The sequence below is a fragment of the Spodoptera frugiperda genome, chromosome 15, assembly GCF_023101765.2.
Source record: "Spodoptera frugiperda isolate SF20-4 chromosome 15, AGI-APGP_CSIRO_Sfru_2.0, whole genome shotgun sequence".
NCBI lineage: Eukaryota > Metazoa > Arthropoda > Insecta > Lepidoptera > Noctuidae > Spodoptera > Spodoptera frugiperda.
Genome location: NC_064226.1, coordinates 14,928,635 through 14,950,518, shown reverse-complemented (window position 1 = coordinate 14,950,518; position 21,884 = coordinate 14,928,635). Strand labels below are relative to the sequence as shown.

The 21,884-nt window shown below is 35.6% G+C and overlaps 1 protein-coding gene across 2 annotated transcripts in view; it reads right to left on the bottom strand.

Annotated features, from left to right (window-relative positions):
- Positions 1–982: 982 nt before the first annotated feature.
- Positions 983–21,884, bottom strand: part of LOC118271476 (atrial natriuretic peptide-converting enzyme) — a 73,693-nt gene continuing 52,791 nt past the window's right edge. Inside the window, exons 8-17 of one of the 2 annotated variants that reach the window (XM_035587578.2) lie at positions 18,840–18,972; positions 18,431–18,583; positions 17,672–17,893; positions 17,284–17,425; positions 16,311–16,540; positions 6,712–6,892; positions 6,445–6,598; positions 6,081–6,204; positions 5,694–5,842; positions 983–3,556 (exon numbers count right to left, since the gene is read on the bottom strand). In XM_035587578.2, coding sequence (XP_035443471.1) covers positions 3,356–3,556; positions 5,694–5,842; positions 6,081–6,204; positions 6,445–6,598; positions 6,712–6,892; positions 16,311–16,540; positions 17,284–17,425; positions 17,672–17,893; positions 18,431–18,583; positions 18,840–18,972 — 1,689 coding nt within the window. In that variant the 3' untranslated portion in view covers positions 983–3,355. The remainder of the gene's footprint in view (positions 3,557–5,693; positions 5,843–6,080; positions 6,205–6,444; positions 6,599–6,711; positions 6,893–16,310; positions 16,541–17,283; positions 17,426–17,671; positions 17,894–18,430; positions 18,584–18,839; positions 18,973–21,884) is intronic. The other variant, XM_035587584.2, reaches the window with a different exon arrangement.

Here is a 21,884-nt window from a genome sequence, read left to right as displayed (position 1 = left end):
AGAATTATATATAATGTTTGTTCATTATCAAAATATTTATTGTCGCTAATTACGATAGTCACTATTTCTTTACAAATACGTATGTATCTAATAATTTATTACCTATAACTATGGGTTGGAGTCAAACCTGCTGACTCGGAGAAGATATGCTTTGAACACGACACAATATAGTCTACCATAGAATTTATTTTCCAACAGCAATTATATTCTACAACAGTATACAATATACGCGATACATGTAAAACTACGTTCATATAAACATTAAGAGCTGAACATGCATATTCCACACATGTTCTATATAAAGCCAAATACCAATGCATTTTTATGTTTATTTATAATTCATTAACGAACTTATTTCGTTTGAGACACATCTCTATAAAGTAAGCTTCGCTACTACAGAAGTGACTGGGATAGACCAAAACAAATGAATCGTGCTCGCCTCTTCAAATTAATATACAACAAAGATACCACCTCCAACAGTTATATATTCTTCATATACATTGTACCGAGTCTATTCAAGTTTATACGAGTTATTCAGAATAGATACATAGGTAGGTACATATTATGGTGGTAACAGTAGTTTTTTTCATGTACTTGATCACTGGTTATCATTTATGTTTGTTCCTGTATTGCCGTCCAACCCCACTCAACCGTAGGAAAAGTATAATATAAGTAAATATAAAAGACAATGGTTGCGCAAGAAATTCAAATAATAGTTAGTTAAGTACAACCGCAATAAAAATGGGCGAGTATCTAGTAAATAAAGTTAGCGAATGTCTGGAGTATTATAATGCAGAGTCCATAATGCAGAGATCACAAGTATCATAAGATGTCACAGAACACTAAAGCATGCCCCTAACATACTAAGTATTAAGTACTATTTTACTTAACCTAACTTACCAACTAGAAGGTACATCTAGAGTTTATGAAAAAACGAGAACAAAGTAAAAATACCATTCCCCTCTAAGAACATCAGACCATCTGGCTCATTCCATTCGATCTCTTCATTTTGTTCTCATGTTTTCATATTCTGTACTTTAGTTCAGTCACTACGTAAAAAATAATGTAGATAAAATCATTGACATTTATATTAATATATCAAATTATATTTGAACCTAATTCCTTTTATCGTGATAGTAACAAAATTGATAATTTAGACTCTGATATAATATTAATATTATGTAATTACATATATATTTAATGTAAGACTAGAGAAAGCTCGAGTTGAGAAAGGAGACTCATAAGTAGTCAACAACCATACTTCCATGTAAATGTAGATTTATATAATTAGTGCGATGTGAACGCGAACTCAGTGAGACAATTGACTGACACCACGTGACAATATCTTTAGGCCGAAACATGAATCTAGTATGCCAACATGAAATGCCTAGAATGCACAGAATACAGCTACCTACACATACACCTAAGTATCAATGTAAATACTGATATCCTATATGTATATTTAACTATTTCAATAATTTCACCGCCCCTATGTAAGCCCACATTATACGCTTGCTACCGTTCATGTTCACATCGCTAAAACATTAACTTGATTCTATACTTATATAAATACACCTAAGTTAGTTTGAGCATAGCTTTGTGCTATAACCACGTCTCTCCAGAGACCGTAATACTGGATCGCAGAACATTTAGATACTATACGAAAAACTAAAAGTTTACCCATATAAAAGGAACTAAGTATATTTCGTCCTAAGTTTAAAAAATATTTACCACACCTACAGCTACTCTAATAATACTATGTCTTAGAATCTATTAAAGCTATGTCTCTAATATAATTACAATTTCCATTATTGTCAAGGTATTTAAAAATGACACCTACTTACATTTAGAAAAACATATTGAAACAGAAGTATCTAAATTGTATATTAACAAAGCTTAAACTACGTCTGTTAGTAAATATATTGTCAAAAATTATTATTGTCGATATAGTATAAGGTTGGATAGTACTCCTGGGTCCTACACCAATGTACAGGCCGGGACCCTCTCGGCCGCTTGCGTCATAAACGCAAGCATTTTGCTATTTAATGTTATTTATTTACTTTAGGTATTGTCGTGGTAATTCATTATGTATTTATTTGTTACGATTTCATCGTAGATATTTACCTAAACTCAACATTCATATTTTATTGTCATTAGGAAGAACTTTAGAACGCCATAGATTAACACCTATTTTTTTTAATAAACAATCATTGTCTATATTTTTTAATCTATATTTTTTTAACCTGCATCCATGTGAATGGGATTTAATTTTATTCTATAAAAGCACTTTCCCCTAAACTACTAACATCAAACATCAAACAAACATACACTTAAATACTACGGACCTCCTAATTTGTCACTCGTGGCTGTACCACGCTGAAAGATTGCAAAGACTCCACTACTGCGATTTGAGAATGTTCATTGAAATTGTGATCCCGAATGACAAATGAGGTTTCCCTTCACTCTACACTAACACAGAATAGAAATAAAAACGATAAACAAAGTATGTAGGTACAATATTAAAAACAATCTAAAAGTCTGCTAAAGCTTTGAGAACACTACATTACTTATAAAAGCAGCTTACATATAAAATTCACATGAATCAAAACAGTTTTCATAATATGTATAATATTAGTACGACCTAAGTCACCGATGACTGATCACCCCGAGAAAAAGTATCGAGGGATGCAGCAGCGCGCCCAGTCACTGTGCCAGGTCAACTTCAAGTCATGGGTAAACTTTAATACATCATCGACTTGTTCGCTTCATAATAAATCATTTACTATCACAGCTCCAAATAATTTACATCACGCGATATACGAGTGATATGTGAAAATATTTAGCCATATGTCTTTGTCAAAAGCAATAAATATATAAGTCAACTCCCCAAGACTTCTTATACATATATGCTTCGGAATTTGTTGTATAATATATTCATTGTATATTATATATTTAGATTCTCTTGAAAAATTGACTTACCTACTATATTTTACGATTGTATATATTTTATTGTCATCGTTAATTAATTTATTGTCATTATTCAATAATTATTGTCATAGTCATAGTTGCCTGCAGTACGTGCAGGCATTTCAAGTCAAGTTCATTTTGACACCACTTAAGAATAATAAATTGTATAATGTAAAGTACATAATAGTGTTTGATTTTCAATAATATCTATCTATAGTCAACCTATTTGTAAATAAAATATACAATAATTTCAACTTTGATATAAATACCGAAAATGTGTAAAATACAAAGTAGGTATAATGGTAGGAGTATTTCCTTTTTTGGACATATTATTATCAAATGTTTGGATTTATATATTCCAAAGTGATGCCACTTCATAGTTCGCCGTTTATATGTCTTCTGACTTGGCGTTGTCGTCATTGTACTGCCTCATCTGCTGGTGTATCCAGGGAATGAACTTGGGCACGTACGCGTACACTCCGGGCAGACGTGGATGGGCACACTTGATGCCCCACGACACGATGCCGCCCACATACCAGCGCGAGGAGTCGTCTGGGTCCTTGCACAGGAGAGGACCACCTGAGTCACCCTGGAAATAACGAGATGCACAAATTATATTCTCATCAATATTTTAAGGTGAGGAAGCAAAATATACCTAATTGATCTATTTATTCCTGTGCCGTAACCATTATCACAAATTTTAAAAGCTATAAAAACAATTTCAAATTTCAAACTTGTACAAATACACCTACATTTTCCGGAAATAAGTGATAACATTTGCAGAGAATGTAATAAGGAAAAAAATGGCTTGTTGTCACAAGAAATAAACTGATAACATCGGAGAAATTGACTTGTTTTCACGAAAATAGACTCGGCAGGTAAGTGCGTACACTCTGTATTTTTACTCAATTTTATTACGCAGTGAGTTTTTCTTTGTAAACATCGTGAATGACTTGATTTGTGCCACGAGTATGTAAGGGGAAAAAGAGCGCCTAATATGATACAGAGTGTACATAGTGTGAAAAATGTACGATCATAAAAAGTAATTAACAAAATTCATTGCATGGGAAAGCACATCGTATCCACTGTATCTGAGTCGATCCACTTTATTATGTGGAATAAACATGTTAGTGAACGGGCCTGTTGTCCCATAGGTCGCCACGTCAGCAAGGCTTAGGCTTTGTCCACACGTCCCGGCGGCCCTCGCCCCTCATCCATTGTCACCCAACCAAAACTGCTGACTCGTTTCAATTTCATTTTGATCTCGCTTTAATGTGTTAAATAATGGACTGGCCGATCCACAATTTGGGTATGTACAACGTTATTTGTTTGTGTGAAAATGTTTTCAAAACTCATATGTTGTAGACCCATGCATACTATACAACGTAACTTTTAATACATGTTATTTTGTATTTAAACCTACCAATTTCTGGTTACCTTTTATTTTTCTGTGGTCTGGAATTTTATCAGATTATTACAGGAAACAAAACTGTCAAGATATAAATAAGCTATCAAAGACTTTGCACTTAAAATTGATAATGAAAACTGAAGTATTCTGAACATAAATCGTTAATGTCCTTGCATACAAAATATCGTTTGATGTAGTCTAGTGTGGCGGAATGTAGGTCAAGTCCTATGTCACTTTCGTCAAAGTTCGTAAACTATTATGAACACTAAAATAAAATATTCATAAAGAAAACTAGCGGAATTTCTCATAAGCCGCGGCGGTTTAACATCGGGGAACAACATTATAAAAGTACATAAAATCTGGACCGGGATATTAGCACGCTTCACTGAACCATTAAAGTGTAGCCGTTCATAAAGGAACTCCAATGAATTCGGGCGGACGAGTGGAGTAAATACGAGCCTCCTTATTGGTCGGTTGTTAGCGAAGAGATGTTTATTGTCGTCAGCTCCCAACCTACTCACTTATTGGATTTACCTATTCGCTGAACAAATATTTGTTTGGGAGCCGTATTAGAATTTTTTTAGTTTTATTACTTCACGATGTTTTCTTGAGGACTTTATTAGTGTGTCAAGAGCTTTTCGTTAACTTTCAAGACAAATTGCTCGAGTAGAAAAATGTTAAGTTATTTTTCTTTCAGTTTATTTTTTCTCTAGTAATAAGACATTTTGTCTTTTACTATATCTCACAGTCGCGGAATGACTAAAAATGTGTTTTAAGTAAATATTTGTAGGAACATTGGTTGCTTACCTAAAGGTAGATTTTAAAATTCTTATATCACTTTAAAATACCGATCAACACTGTATTCAGATATTATATAATTTATTGCATCATGAAAATCTGTTCACAACGGGTTGTTTACCGCTTGCCTCGTAAATTTGTTATTGAGAAACTGATAAAACGCTATTCAATTAATCTTTAACAACATCATCAATAAGACATCAAGAGCTCACTTTTACTGGCATTATAATGCGCGTTAATTCAACACTTTTGAACAAAGGGGACCAGCTACATACTGGTTTTAATTTAATATTAGGTATTAATTCTTTAAATTTCTAAACATCATGATTGATACGCACTTCATTGAAAAGAACTTAAAGAATAGTTGTTTGGATACACTAAACGTATGTAAGGATCGCGTCACAATTGACGGAACAGTAAACCGTGGATTATTTTCTAATGAAACGAACCTACGATGCAATCACCCGAAACTAGTACCTACCTAATTTTAACAAAAATAATGTGTATTATTGTAACACACCTGACAAGCATCCTTGCCCCCCTCGGGGTAGCCGGCACAGATCATGCCCTCGGTAACATTGAGGTCGCGGTGCTCCAGCCACTGGTTGCACAGGTCTCGGTTGAGGACGGGCACCTCCACTTCATTTACTGCTGGCTCGTATTCTGATACTACAACCGAAAGAAAGAAAATCATGGGACTTTTGTAAATTATGACAGCATTTGTAGTTTTCTTTCTCGTTCTTCCCAAGATAGCTGAGCCCAGAAGAGCTGCTGTTCTGTAAGTCAAGAAGAATGTGAATGCTGGACGGTGGCTATCGGTCCTTAAGAAAAATTGACAATATTTTTCTTAAGTATCTGCAATTGTTGGCAGTCACAGCTAGCTATATAGGAAAATATGTAGACTTACGCTCTTTATCGTCACGCTTCCCCCAGCCGATGACGGTGCAGAGCGTGCCCGGCTTGAGCACGCGGCTGGCGGGCGGCAGGCACACGGGGGACACCTGCTCGTGGTAGCGCACCCGTACTGATAGCTGGACAACACAGTTTACTTGTTACATGAAGAACATCTGGATTTTCTGCTTCAAGAAGATTTACTTTAAGACTAGGTTTATTGCGTATCGATTCCCACAAATTAGAAGTTTTTAACTTTATAGTGTTGGTCTTAAAAGTCCATAATTTGTTATAGAAATTGGGACGACACAGTTTTCGCAGCATTCCATAAAATAGTTATGACGTGATGTATGTTATGTTAAATGCATATTAAAACATACTTGAAACAGAGCGATGTCGTTGTCGTGCGCGATGCCGGAGTTGTACTGCGGGTGCGGCGCGACGCGTTTCACCTTCACCTTCTGCCCGTAGTAGGCGTGCGAGCGCCGCCGCGTGATGCCCAGTTGTATCGTCCAGCCGTTCACGTCTGTATGACTGTACAAGGAAATAGTACCATGTTGGGCGCCATTACAAAAACAGTATACTTCAAGCCTTTTTCAAAAAGGTTTCAAAATGAAATATTTCGCTGTTTTATAAGTAACACTCACTTTCCAACACAATGCGCGGCCGTCAGTACCCACTGGTCAGCGATCAGTACACCAGCACAGTAGAACACTTCCTCAGGTCCTCCCAGGATAGCAGCCAGGAATGGCCAGTCACCAGGAGACGCCTCCACGCCGCCCACAATACGCTTCGACCCTCCGCCCATTGTGCGCCGTTTGCCGCATTCTAATAAGGGGAATTTCGAAATTAGTTTCGGATAATAATGTGTACTTCATACTAATAATTATTTTATAATTTTAAGGAAAACAATACCAGAACCAGAACGTATTAATAATGCAGGGACAAAATTTTACTATCATCTTAAAGATGACCTTACAATAAGAATGTATCTCGCCTACCGTTTATTAAAATTACATTTCAAAAGGTCAGGAGTAACATATAAAAACAACATTCTTTAAAACAAAGCTGGAATGAAACATCTAAATTTTCTGTCCGCCATAATATCTTTGCGCATATTTTTCCAAGCCGACAGTTCTGAACACAAAGTAAGCAAGTAAATATTAATTCTATTGTAATTTCTGCTTGTTCGCACAAACGCTGGGAAAGCAAAAATTAAACTTGTAAAGCTGAACTTCTCTATTCAGCCCACTTGACGTCCGGCTTTCTAAATTGAAATTTAAGTAAACCCTTTTCGCGACGCTGATAAACATTTTTTCCACTATCCAAGTTATAAGATTCAGCGGATTCCTGTGGGTTACTTTATAACGTAGTTGAGTCGATGTATTTTGTGTAACATAAGTACAGTTTCTTCTCTTTCCACTGACTATTGTAACGCAACCTATAATATTGGATGTAGGTATGTATAGTATTATTATAATCAACATAATGACTAATATTATTTTAATGTCTGTCTTGTAGATTATTTTGAAATATTAGACACGTATTTTTTATTTTCTTACGGAAACAAATACTTTCGTTTAAATATTGTTATCTTATGTGAAAAAGTAAAAAATACATGTCTAATATTTTCTAACTGGCGGACTAGACTAAGAAATAGATTTTTAATTTTCTCTGTCATGTCTATTGCGATTATATTATTGGCCTTGAACTCTATCAAGGTGCAATTGGTACTTCTTGTAGAATACATACATTGAGCAGTATGATAGTTTATTCCAATAATAATTTCTATACACCCGCGGTTAGTTCACAACTTGCACCGCAGGCGGCGCACCTGGCGTGTCCTCACAAAAACATAATTAAAGTTTTGGCAATCGTGTCTCGCCCACAATTATGAACACAGATTACCAACAGTTTGTTCTTGTTTTCTAGCCTTTTGTAATTAATGATTTTTTTCTGACGTTCCATTACCGTGACATGCTTTTTTTGTTCGGAATTTCGAAATTTGGATAAGTTACCTATGTTGTTAGAGTTCTTAAATCTATATTAATAGCTGTATCAGTGCGCTACTGCGAGTAATATTTACTTACTTGCGTAGAAAAATAAACATAACTTGTAGCATCTAAATTCAACGTGAAAATACAAAAATAAAGACGAAGGCTGTCGCGCCACCTACAGCAAGATAAGAATAGATGCGCTGAGTCGGCTACTTTTAATTTATTTAAATTTAGAACAAACCTAAATGTGTCTCCGAATTAATCCTGTAAGCTAGAAATGGCGAAGTTTCATTTTCCGAAAATAGAAGGCTCACTCGCTGAATACATATAAGACCCGGATTATTGGCAACAGCAGGAAAGTCTAAACAAACAATGGACGACGGTTTACGTAACAAACCGCTTAGAGGTTACATTTTTCTCGTTCGATCGCGATATTGCAACAGATAAACTAGTTCTTATTGTGCTCAATGAAATACTATCGACTTCCACTACTTATTGTGCGACACTGCATTACCGATGTTTTGTTACGCTGGCTTCTTTCAGTAGCTTTTATTATTTTCCTCTTATTCTAGAAGTGTAAATAAGTTACTCTCATTGTTAATCACAGTAAGCAAACTTGCATAGATCGCATTTTGATTCAAATTAACTTACGGCGCATTCCAATAAACTACGGATTGTTAAATTTGCTTACGAGCCGTAGAATTTTGACACATTTTGTATGGAGCTTATGTCAAAATTCTACGGCTCGTAAGCAAATTTAACGATCCGTAGTTTATTGGAATGCGCCGTTAGTCGATACGAAACGCATTACCAATCAAATGACCGAAGCATCTACTACAAGCAAGCTGCTACGCTTTCGTAGTACCGCCTACGCCGTAGTACTATACGGCTACGCATTATTAGAATTTCACTACGCTCTCGTAGCATGCCTACATACTTTCGTTGCTACCCACCACGTACATTAATTACTTTCTTTATATTTTCAGATTGAATGGTAATTTATTAAGTTGATATCACTCTCAAATAAACTCCGTGGCAATTTTATAATGTCACTGTAAACTAACAAGAAGTACCTGGCTTCGTAACATAATTACATAAGCTCCAGTACTACAAGTACAAGTAAATGACAAGAGTATTTTCGCAGTAATTCCCGAAAGTTATCGGCCACCTGCTAACCTCGGCGTCGTTCATTAGATGGGACAGCTGACAACAAATGATTACTGACACAATTCGTTTACCTGCCGACTATGAATAACTGACATAGCTCATTACTTAGCTGTTTTATCGAAAAATAACCATTTATTTCTTCTGAGCATCTTCTAAAGAAATTCGTCGAATAACAATTTGATTAGGAGATTAGTTTTGGAAATAATGGAGTCAAGTTTACTACGCGCATTGATTAGTACTTTTGTTTTACAATACAAGAACAAAAGTAAAATGAAATGTATGCCCATAAAGCAGGCTTCGCTTCGATCACACCCATAAAGAGTTACAAGCGAGTATATCACACACACAACTGGTAACTTCCCTGTTCAGAAATGTATAGGACAACGTTTTTTATTTCGTCCTCGTAAAAATACAAGTGCTGTATGAGCGATGAGACGATAGAATTAAATTGGCGAAACTTATGGCCAGTCGTTACAGGTAATGAGACCACTGTGCACAAACCACAAAGAAATTTCAACCTTACTGCTTCACATTTAAATTTCAATTTTGTTTAATGCTTAATAATATTTATGGGTACTGAAAAGCTCTGATGTGCGGCTTTTTAGTGTTTCATCAGTTTAGAATTAAATTAAATTGTCAGCGCTAAAAATGGGATAACATGAATTAATGAAGAGTTAATTGGAGGCAGTTAAGTAAAATGTTTTACATAAAAACTGGTTTTACACATCTCATTGTCATTACTAGTTTAGATAGGCACATAATGTTTATTATTAGGTGCTTATTATATAACTGATTTCCAAAGACCAATGGCGTAGAACTAAAGCTAATAGTTGATATTACAATAACTTAACCTTTTGACCGCCAGAGCATAAACGCTTCGCTGTGCCCTCCACGCCAAGCCACAAATTCAACGAAATAACCTTGAAAATATTAGGGATTCCAAAATGTTATCGATAAACCAAAGTGAGTAATAATTTTCGTCTGAATTTTTTTGAATAAACTGCTTATAACATAAAAAGAATATTTATTTAACCTAATCTCCCACTGTAATAAACTTAAGACCACATTAATAGCAACTATCAATAAAATATCAGCCTTTTGAGACACAAAAATACATATAAAATTGCAGCAAGTTACAGCACTATCATCTATCAGTTACGCGCCATTGGCATGTATACATGTATACGCGCCATTGGCATGTATACATGCCAATGGCGCGGGCAACTATCCATTTTTTTTAAATCTCTCGTTTATGATTAGGGATGTAGCTGAATAATGTAACTTATCGAGTTCATTTATGTATTAGGTAATCAAATTTGAAAACTGCTAAATAGGTACAGATTTTAGTGATATTATTTATACACTTTCATATTCTTAAAATAGTTGCCTTGTATTTGTAAAATGTCACATGAAACTTAAAAATATAAAAAATCAACAATCGTATTTATTTATTATGCTCATTAACAGCCTTGTAATTGAAACCGTCACGTGAAACTTAAAAATATATAAAAAATCAACAATTGTGTATAATTATTATGCTCAATATCAGCCTTGTATTTGTAAAATGTCACATGAAACTTAAAAATATAAAAAATCAACAATCGTATTTATTTATTATGCTCATTAACAGCCTTGTAATTGAAAAAGGTTACGTGAAACTTAAAAATATATAAAAATCAACAATTGTACCTATAAAACATTATGCTCACTAACAGTCTTGGAATTGTAAAATTTAACCTTTTGAACGCCAATGGCATGTATAGATGTCATGCGCAAGCGTGCCCTGTGCGCCACCGACATCTATAGATGCCAAGAAACAGATCACAGAGAAAAACAAAATAAACACATTAAATCATTACTTTCACGTGTTTTATTGATGTATCTTAAGAACTGAATACCCAGTTATTACATAATTGTACACAGTGAACAAAATTGCAATATAGTTATTCTAATATTTGATTGAAATAGTGCTGTAACTTGCTGCAATTTTATATGTATTTTTGTGTCTCAAAAGGCTGATATTTTATTGATAGTTGCTATTAATGTGGTCTTAAGTTTATTACAGTGGGAGATTAGGTTAAATAAATATTCTTTTTATGTTATAAGCAGTTTATTCAAAAAAAATTCAGACGAAAATTATTACTCACTTTGGTTTATCGATAACATTTTGGAATCCCTAATATTTTCAAGGTTATTTCGTTGAATTTGTGGCTTGGCGTGGAGGGCACAGCGAAGCGTTTATGCTCTGGCGGTCAAAAGGTTAAAACTAAATTGTATATTATCTATAATTATTATCAATAACAAAAATTTTATAAATAAATAGCAATTATAATGTAGGTACTCGATAAAATATTTTTTGCAACTTCCCCGCATTTAAAAACACGGCATGCGCTTACGACGTCACGAGTCCGACATCTATACATGTCAATGGCGCAGAAGGGATTGCATATCGGTAGTATGCTAGGGATGCGCATGATTGGCGAAAAGGGAATGTCGATAATATTGAAAATATAGTAAATATGCTATTATACCCAAGAATTTTTCAGTTTAAAATATAGTATATTTACCTTTTTTCTCAGAGACTAAGGTTATATATATACTTTTTAATAGTTATTACAAAAAATAAGCGAGTCATTTAGCTGAAGTTTTAATATTACTTGAATTACACTACATCACTAGTAGGCATGTATACATGCCATTGGCGCGAGAGAACATTCTTTTTTAGCCGATATTTAAGTTGTTTTTATCAATCAAATATTAGAATAACTATATTGCAATTTTGTTCACTGTGTACAATTATGTAATAACTGGGTATTCAGTTCTTAAGATACATCAATAAAACACGTGAAAGTAATGATTTAATGTGTTTATTTTGTTTTTCTCTGTGATCTGTTTCTTGGCATCTATAGATGTCGGTGGCGCACAGGGCACGCTTGCGCATGACATCTATACATGCCATTGGCGTTCAAAAGGTTAATCTACGCCTCAACTAACTAGTAGATACTACTGAACTATACAGTTATCGAATCATCAGAAAACTTTTTAAACTAAATTACATTTCAAACCGCTTTTCATAATATTAGTTGAAACATTATTTAAGTTGCAAACTAATTAAGTTTGCAAAAAGTTATCTAGACATTCGATTATCCAGCTGATACTAGCTCCAATTAATTTTCTGATAAGTAGGTGTTACTTGTTGCTATAGCAACCGAGTTATTTATCTTCAGTCGAAGAGGATTGACCTAAAAACATTTTCTTAGGTTGTACATAAATAACTAGACGTAGGTCAAGTGGCCCAGTAGTGCAGTATTGCCCTCGTTTATTTCTAAACATTTTTATACTTAGCAATTTCTTTGAAGTCGAGGCTCAGTTCACTACAGGTGAGTGCAGTGAGGCCGCTCGTTGATAGCTTTATTTTCTTCTATTTTTATAGGTTGCTTTGCCTTCACTTTTTATAGTAATGTATGCCAATAAAATGGGTTAAGGAGTTTTCTTATTTAGTAACATTTATTTTCTATCTGCGTCTTTTCTCTTCTATATTGACATTAAGTCTTATTTAATGACGCGCCTCAATCATAATGACTCTTTCATCATACTTTTCAAAACCCTGTTATATAGGAATAAAATTTCATATGATGATTCCTGAAAGACTGTAGTCCTAACTGCTGACAGTCGCGTGGTGGCAGGTCTCTCAGGCAAGCGGTCAAACCTTCAAGTAACATTGTGGCAAGGCCCGGTCGACGGCCCGCCGCGCCGTTGCGTAAGTACTCTTACTACGCGCGATCGATAAATTCTTTTACACTATTTTTTTACCAAATCATCGTCATAATATGCGTTAAATAAATAAATATAAAGTGACATATCTCTTTGAAAAAATCATGTACTCTACCGGCTTGTATACGAGATGAATTGATTTTCACCGTATCTTTATGTTATTTAAATAATCTCTAATAAATTTTCTTCCGTACGTATTCATAAAAACCTTGTAAAAAGATCAGTGATACATACGTGTGCCAGATTTTGTTCGTTCATTTCCAAATTGCCGTTGCTACATCTCGTCAAAGTATTAAGAGTACGCCTACACGTCTGTCCTCCAGACATACTGAATAAACCAATAGGGATGATTATATTTCTTATTTTTTTCATAAAGTCGTCTTATAAGGACTTCAAAGTCCTTTTTGTGGGACGGCTTCTGGTTTTTTGATAATAAATAAATACCTTTTACGTTAGGAGATTAGGAAGATGTAGAAAACCACCGTGTATTGATTTAAAAAAATTAGATTGCATTTAGCCCTATAATTATTTACCACAATGTATTATGTATACTGCTCACGGTACATAGCATTTAACTAAATGTTGTAATATGCTAAAATACTATTTAATCTAACCTAAACATAGCAAACATATTTTGTAAGTCATGACGACCACAAATAAAAGTGGTTTTAAGTTCATAAAACTTGTTAAATACTAAGTAAATTGAATAAAGGACCGAAATGAAATAGTTCCACTAATGTATTCAGTAATATTAGGCCTCGGAAAGTTACCAGTTTTATTTAATATTGAGTGCTCTGAACATTATTATGAAACACTAATGGATGCTCCGTTGGGACTGAAACACTACTAACTGTTTGTTCGCAGAGATAGTATTACTAAATTAATAGTAGGTATCTTCTGTTAAAAAATGAGGTATTTTTTTTTAAATGTGTAGTGTACACCTCGCCCTTATATGTAGCGTAAGTTAATTGGATTAGACACTTAATTTAATGCATTCTTAGCAACAACACGTTGTCTCATTACTGCTCTCAAAGTTTCTTCGTTGCATCGTGATGCTACAGACTCTTTCAGTCATACTATTAAAAATCAATTGAAACTTCTCTTTATGTTGTAAAAGAATAACCTTTTCTAGCAACAACTGTGTGGTAATGAAACCTAGATCTGCGCTAAACTGTTGGAACAGTTATCTCGCGGTTCACCAACTTATTTTGTGAAAGTTGTGAACATTATATAATTACGTTACTCTCGGCTTTGGGTTTAAACTTCCTGTAATAATAGTATTGGATTCAGATTTTAGTTTAACTTTAATAATTATTTTTTAACCCCTTAGGTCTCATTAAATATAGGTACATTACTTCACTCTGCCACTAACACAGACCTGCTCACTTATTTATAGATCACGACACAAGTAGACTTGGTATAAACGAGCAAGATTCAGCAACAGGAAAGTCAGTCCCGGGAAAAGATAAGAATCTCATCAAGTTTATCAATAAGTCGAGTGGGCTTAGCGCTCCGTAATTCGTTTTACATAATTGCGAACAAAACCTTTAATAAATTTTTACACTCCTCTGCTATGACAGATTTTATAATTAAAAGCCATTTGTCTTGGCAAATTACATTTCATTTTGTTATGTCGAGTAGACGACCGTCGACCTTCGTCGGGTTTCTCTTCGGAATCTTCATTGTTACTCTTTGTACGACTTCATATATTTGCTTATATTCATAGTAAATTGATCTTGAATATTGGGAAACTTATCTCTGAATATAATAATATATCTTGTCATACACACATATAAGTAATGTAGATTCTATGGTGAAACAGCTCAGTTAATAATCTAACTATCCCGTCAATTTAACCTTTTTCAAAAGTTCCTACCGTTATTTCTACGTATTTGTAAATACAGCATCGCTAGTCATTATTTCATCCGATTTATTATCCGTCTGTATCAATAATGAGTAAGTGAATAGGTTCGCCCGCGGGCCTCACGCGTCGCCAGGAAACATCGGCTGCGAGGCGACACTTATCAGCCCGTGTAATGGCTGCCCTGTTTCAATATTTCCATTCAAATATAAAAGCTATTTATGAGAATGTAGCGTAATAACTGCGTTTTATTGAGGAATTGTAATACATTAGCGAATACGCGATTGTGCGTCAATCGATTCGAGGCAATCATTTGCTCCTTATTTCTCTTTTTGTGTGTAAATGTGAAGCGTTTATTTTTAGTAGACTAGGTACATAGGTATTTTATATTTTTGATTCAAAACCTATATTGTATAAAAATATAATTATATAGAATCTATATTTTCTGTGATCAAGTAAACGATAGTATCCAGAGCGTATCTAAAAAATCACAAACATAAGGCTTTCATTAATACAAAATGATTTCCAAAAACGTTTTCCAGCAACTCGAATAGATATCAGCCGTAGACACATTTCATCCACTCCACACAGGTAACCAGTAAACAGACCCGCATGAGACAGAACACGTTCTAACGATTTAAAAGCCTAACGCACCTCTGAGTACTCACAGTTGACAAAGCTCTTATAAAACAAAAGTTGATTCACCCTTCTGAACTGACAAGATTGGATCCACTCCCGGCCTACGGGACTACGTACACTCAACTGATGTCAAACGCCTCGCCACTTACGTTGAAATAACAGAGAAAGAAAATAAAATGGAACACTGATTTACAGTTGGGAGATACATACAGAATAGAAGAAAATCATGGCCACATTTTGAAGAGAATCCTTTTTATCTCAATCGTCTTATGTAAAAATGTTCATTGGCTGAATTTAAAATAGAGTTTGAAAGATTTTAGATCGAAAAATGCTCGTTGAAAGCCTAAATTAGCAATAGAAAGAAAAAATCAGTATCTTTTCTACAATTGAAAACGATTTTCATCTCGAATTCGTATATTGATAAAGTTAAACCCGCAGGTGCAAGGTTCTCATCGCCATAATTCCGTGTGAAGTGTAACAGGATTACATGCAACGCTGACTACTGCGGGACGTTGTGCTATTAGCCAAATTGCCAGCTATCATCGTATCTACTAGCAACGAATCTATGGCTTTTACTAGATTATTGATTAGAACTTGTGATGAGGCAATTTAATGATATTATTTTCCCACATGGTGTTACTTAAAAGTCTATGAAATTTACGGAATCGATTCCACCATTTTATACAATAGTGTTTTAAGAAATTTCAACTCTCAAAAATCAACATAGACCAGAGAAGTAAGAATTGTCTCTTTTAAAGTGATTAAAGTCAAATTTTAAAATAGAAATCTGTAAAAGAAGATTACTCACCGTACTTGTCGCAAACAAGATGCACTCTCGGTGAGTCTTGCCTGCATTCTTTGAGTTCTTTCAATAACCCCCCCTGACTCCTGAGGAAGGCGCGGTAAGTCTGTGCAGCGCCGTGCTCGTGCACGAAGCTGGCGCGAGGCCCTGGTGTGGCGCTCACGTTCACTGCCGCCTTTATACTGCTCACTTCTGGACGGGACTCGTTGATCACCGCTTGACTTTTGTTTAGGAACCTGTATGACAATGTCGTAAAAAATAAATTGGAAAGAAGATTGACTTTATAATACTTTAGCAGTCGTATTTTTTATGATATAAACCAATAAACTGGCAGACGGATCACTTGATGGTGAGTAATCGGCTCCGCCCATGGACACCCAAAACAGCAGAGACGTTACGTTAAGTGCGTTGCCGACCTTTTGGGGCTTAAGAATTTGTGGATTGTTAATCAGCGATTGGGAAGATTGAGCTTCCGGTAAACGTGGGTTAACGACGAGACCGTTTGAAAGCAGAGCCGAAAATGTTATATGTATATGACCAATGAGGCAGTCGCACTATATCAACACGATCCAATCCCAACCAATGTTAAACATACTTTGCTTGTAATACTCTCACAAATACAACAAACCGCTATTACTCGTAACATTAAACAATTACGCATAATATGAATACATTACAATGTACGTACAGTTTTCCACAAACATTCTCTGTATGCAGCGTAAACTAATGAAATAAATTCCGCCGCTAAAGTCCGAGCCAGCCAGTCCAGCACGCGAGATAAGTACTTTTAATTTATCCAATTGCAGCGATTACCGATGGGATGTGAGCATTCAATGTTGTATGCTAAATTCTTTAGGTCTCTGGTTACAACTGATTTTCTAACGGGTTGTTCAACCTCTTAAGCAAAGTTTGTTTATATTTAATGTATTTGTCTTTTACCTGATTGCGACTGGCTGACGAGTTACATTGAAGAACTTACGAGTATCCGAGAATGGAGCACAACTTGAGAGCGGTGTCATCGTCCAGCGTGGTGATGCAGGCGGGGAACCAGGAGTGGTTGGCTGCGCGGTACACCTGCAGCTCTCCACGACCCACGTCACCGTTCGCTTGACTCAGTCGTACTGGTAGAGAGAACACGTAAACTGAGCAACTGTTTTTTAGCTAGTAAAGATCTTAACTGTATAGTGGTTGGATATTGTGGCTATTTACATAACATAGTATAGTCTGCTTAGAAATGTGTGACTTAGCAGTTACTTAGTTGAACATAACTTTGGCACTGAACCAAGTAAATGTTTGTCGGAAGGAAACAGTTTCTACATTCCGCCAACACTGTGAATCAAGGAGTTTGGAATAAATGATATACTTACAGCAGTTTCGCTCATCCTGTCCCCAAGGACAGTCGACCTTGCCGTCACAGAGATGTGCCTGTGAGATGCAGCGCTGGTTCCCGCAGTGCACCTCGCCGCTGCGCTTGCACACGCGACAATTGAGCTCGTCCGACCGGTCCGCGCAGTCGACGTGGCCGTCACACCGCCAGTCGTGCGGGATACAACGTCGCACGTCGCATTGGAACCCCGTGGGACAAACTGCTGACAATTCTCACTTATATTATTGTCGAAATAATCACGAAAATCAGGGAACAATGGGAGTACATTGATCTCAGCGACAATGAGACGTGAAAATGTCTCCGTAAAATAAACGAGAGCATTTCTACATACAACATTTAAGCGTCATTAATGAACCTTAGGTTAGGTGTACTTAAATCCTATTATTTGATTCTCGGAATTCCGAGAGATGATACCAAGCAGGTGTAATACTCGGAAAATAATTGGATGTGACATTTGACATCGGAGTCTTGTGCCATATTATTAATCCGTAATGAGATACGGTTCTCACGTGGGCGCAATATGTTCAGGGCGGTCGTGGTAATGATAATAATTAGATCGCAACGAAAACGGCTTATTTGTTAAAGGTCGTGATCTCCGACTTATGAAGATTTCGAAGATACAAGATGTTATTTCTCTAATGTCGTATTTATTTGGGTAAAAATTTTAGTACAGAAACGAAGATGACGCGAAGATTATCATAATGACTAATATTAAAACGAGTATTAAGTATTGAGTTACCTGGCATGGCGTCTCTGAAGCGAGCATCACTGACTTCTCTGTTACCGAGACAGACGTCGGTGTCAGTGGACTCGGGGAATATGTCGCACTGGAGGTAGTCGGGCATCGTCAGCCCGAACACTTCCAGGAAGAAGCCACAACGCCGCATCGTTTCTATGTCAACACATTACATCGTTCAAATTTTGTATTGATTATTCTAAGAATAATATATCAAACACAACAAATTGAATTGTTATTATGTTACGACATGTATTTATTCACTTTAGCACACGATACGGCAATTTATATTTTAATTTTAATTGATTGTTAACTGTTGTTTCGTAATCAAGTCTAAAATTACCTTCCTTAGACCTTCAGATTTCATCTAACCAATTTAGATTATATTCTTATTTATGAAATAGTTTCTCACCATGACATAGACTTCTGCAAGGCCGCACCATGTGTCCCAGAGGCCCACACTTGGGCACAAACAGTGAGCACAGGAACAGCGCCGTCAGGTCGTAACACCGGACGTCCACTACTGCTTCGTATACTTCCAGATCCTGATAGGAAAACTCGGTGTTTAGTGCTTAATTATAACTATAAACTTAGTACCTATCTTACTTTATATAATTGATTTTCGATTTTTACTTTATATAACTAATCTTCTATTGGTTTTTTTAAACATTGCCCCAATTTAGGGTTTTTGTCGTGGCTGCGTTTACAAACATACAAGTTCACGAGCAAATGACACCCAGACCTTTTCTGTTTCATACAAATTATGTGTTTTGTTTGAAACGTGTTCATTACTACGACTTTCGCCGCGTTGCTTCGAGTGATATGACGCGCAATGTTACTCGTGAATATGAGTCTCCAATGTGGTTTGAAACTGGTCGAGTTTCGTGTCAAACAGTTACGTGAGTAAACCGTTAAACATAATAATTAATTGAGTATGTCTAAAAGTTATACATAATACTAAAAATAGTCTGTCTATTCCTAATAACTTTTTTAAATGTAGAATTTCTAATTTTAATAAATAAACTATCTATAATCGTCCCGATTTAAACATGAAAGCGTAACAAGAACTATTCACATCATACGTGTTCTATTCAGAAATATTATAATAATAAAGAGAAAATATTTCATCCTAAGTTTAGCGTTCGCAACAGAAAACAGGTATTTTGTTAAAACAGTATTGTGTTGTAACGGCGAGGTAACAATAGGCCACATACAAGGGAGCTTATAATAATCTGTTTGCAAGCATTTGTGCGCAGTACCGAGTCTGAGTATTGTGAGATAAGATACGACGCCTACGGACATGGAGCCGCCGCGCGGTTGTCTTCGTAACATATCTTCTTAAAGACTAATCTTTTCATATTTTCATGTGGAAATTGAATATACTAAATATTATAAACACGTTATAAGTACATGTTAAGATGCTAATTAAAGTTGTTGTACATTAAAACAAGTATTTGTAAAAGTACCTACAATTAAATGTTGTAAAATTTAAAATATTTAAAAGCAACAAATTAATGGCCAGCGCCTTTTTCTGCGGCTCAGGGATTTGTCGCGTTCTTTTAATGTAAGAGTCTAATTAATACCCAGTTAAAAGGTTTCTGTACCTCGACCAACTAGGTCAAGCCAGAAAGTGACATTACAGTCTATTACAACCTGTCCAAATATTAACTAAGTGTACGTACTTCATAACAGCAGGTACCTAACTTAAATTTAATACTCCTTTACTTGACATAACCTATCAATTTTACTCAGCATCAACTTTCCCAGATTAGATAAAACCTATTTACCGTGCAGTAAGCGAACAATACCGTGGAGGCCAAGGTCGACGCAAAGCAACGTTTTAATAAACATTGCTCGTTAAAAATGGTCTTTAGAGTGTAACGCTGATATTTTACTTGTCGGGCGCGCATTGTTTCCGCGACAATGATTGATTCGCGCGCGAAAGGGTTCTGGTAATGGTTATTGATGTCGCCGCGTCATTTGCTGTTGTGGTCGCGACGGGCGACAGGCAACGGCGCGCTCCGGCCAATACACCATCCTTGGTAATGTTCGCGTATCATTGTTTGCGGTAATGTAAAACCGATAAATATGTTTTTTCCAGAAAATTCTAAAATACACTTGAAAATTTTGCTTCTTCCTTTCTAAGGACGGCACTTGGGACAAAATGGATTGAACTCTGACTTCATTTGACAAGGAGATACCATCGTCCATCTTGTAAAATTATTTTGCCACGGACAGGGGCCTTGACAAAATATTCCACCCGTGCGTTCTGTAAAAAATATTTTAATATTCGTATGAAATAATTACTCCACAGCCACGGAAAGCGTGCCCTGACACTTGGAGGAGAGATTAGTGCGGGCGGCGACCGACGAGCACACAAATTAATTGGCCTATAAGCTCTTTGATCTGCGCCTAGTAGGTTTTCGATCAATTAATTTTCGCTAAGAGGATTTAGAAGAAACTTCGCTGCATAGACTTAGATACCGATTCGTGGGAGGAACAGCGAGCGAGAACAAATATTGAACTGACACAATGCCGCCTCTGTTTGTATAAAAAGATGTATCTATCGCGGGATGGAAAAATAATGTTGTGTAGATCCACTCCATCATTTTTCTTGTTTGAGAAGTAATACTCCCACGGAAAGATTGCGGTTGTGATACTTCTTCGGTGATTTCAAATAAATATGAATACAAGAAAATGTGAATAAATATACATAGCTATGTAAACAAAAAATAAGAGACTATCATATTTTGTTGATTACGCAAATTTTAAAATTCCGCCGCAACACTTTAAAACATTACAGGTCGGCTAATTAACGAGCCGTCGGGACCTGCCAAGTGTCTGTTTAAGCCTGTTAATGGCATTTTAACGATTCACCTTGGATTCGGGCAATTAAACTTATTTCCCAGCAATGGGCTGGAAACGTCTTTAGACCTCAGAGCTCCTCGGAAACCTCGTGATTCAGCATTGTTCACTTCCCGTAAGTATATTTGACAAATTAGATCTAGTAATTGTTGATTACATTACTTTGACAACCCTAGGAACAATAATTGTACGAATTAAAACATGTAAAATTAGAACAAAAAGAAGTGGCAAGTTTCTGTAACGCCGACAAAACTAACATACGCTACAAACAGATAGTTAAGAACTTATATTTAGTGTTTATGAATATTTAAAAAGAAAATTAAACAATTTACTAAATGTTATTTGAAAACAAAATCTTCTCCACCCAGGCAGATCAGTTAGTAACTCCAGTAGGGCGGTGAAAATGTCAGGTCAACACTATTATTATTCATTACATCCACCCTGGAAATCTTAATGTACACGTCGAATATTAAATACCTACTCATTTTGTCTTCGAACAAATTAACAATTAAGTAAGAAATAAACAAACTAACAAAATCAGAGACCTTGTCTCCAACGAAATTAATTAAAAACAGTAGCTACCTACGTATAT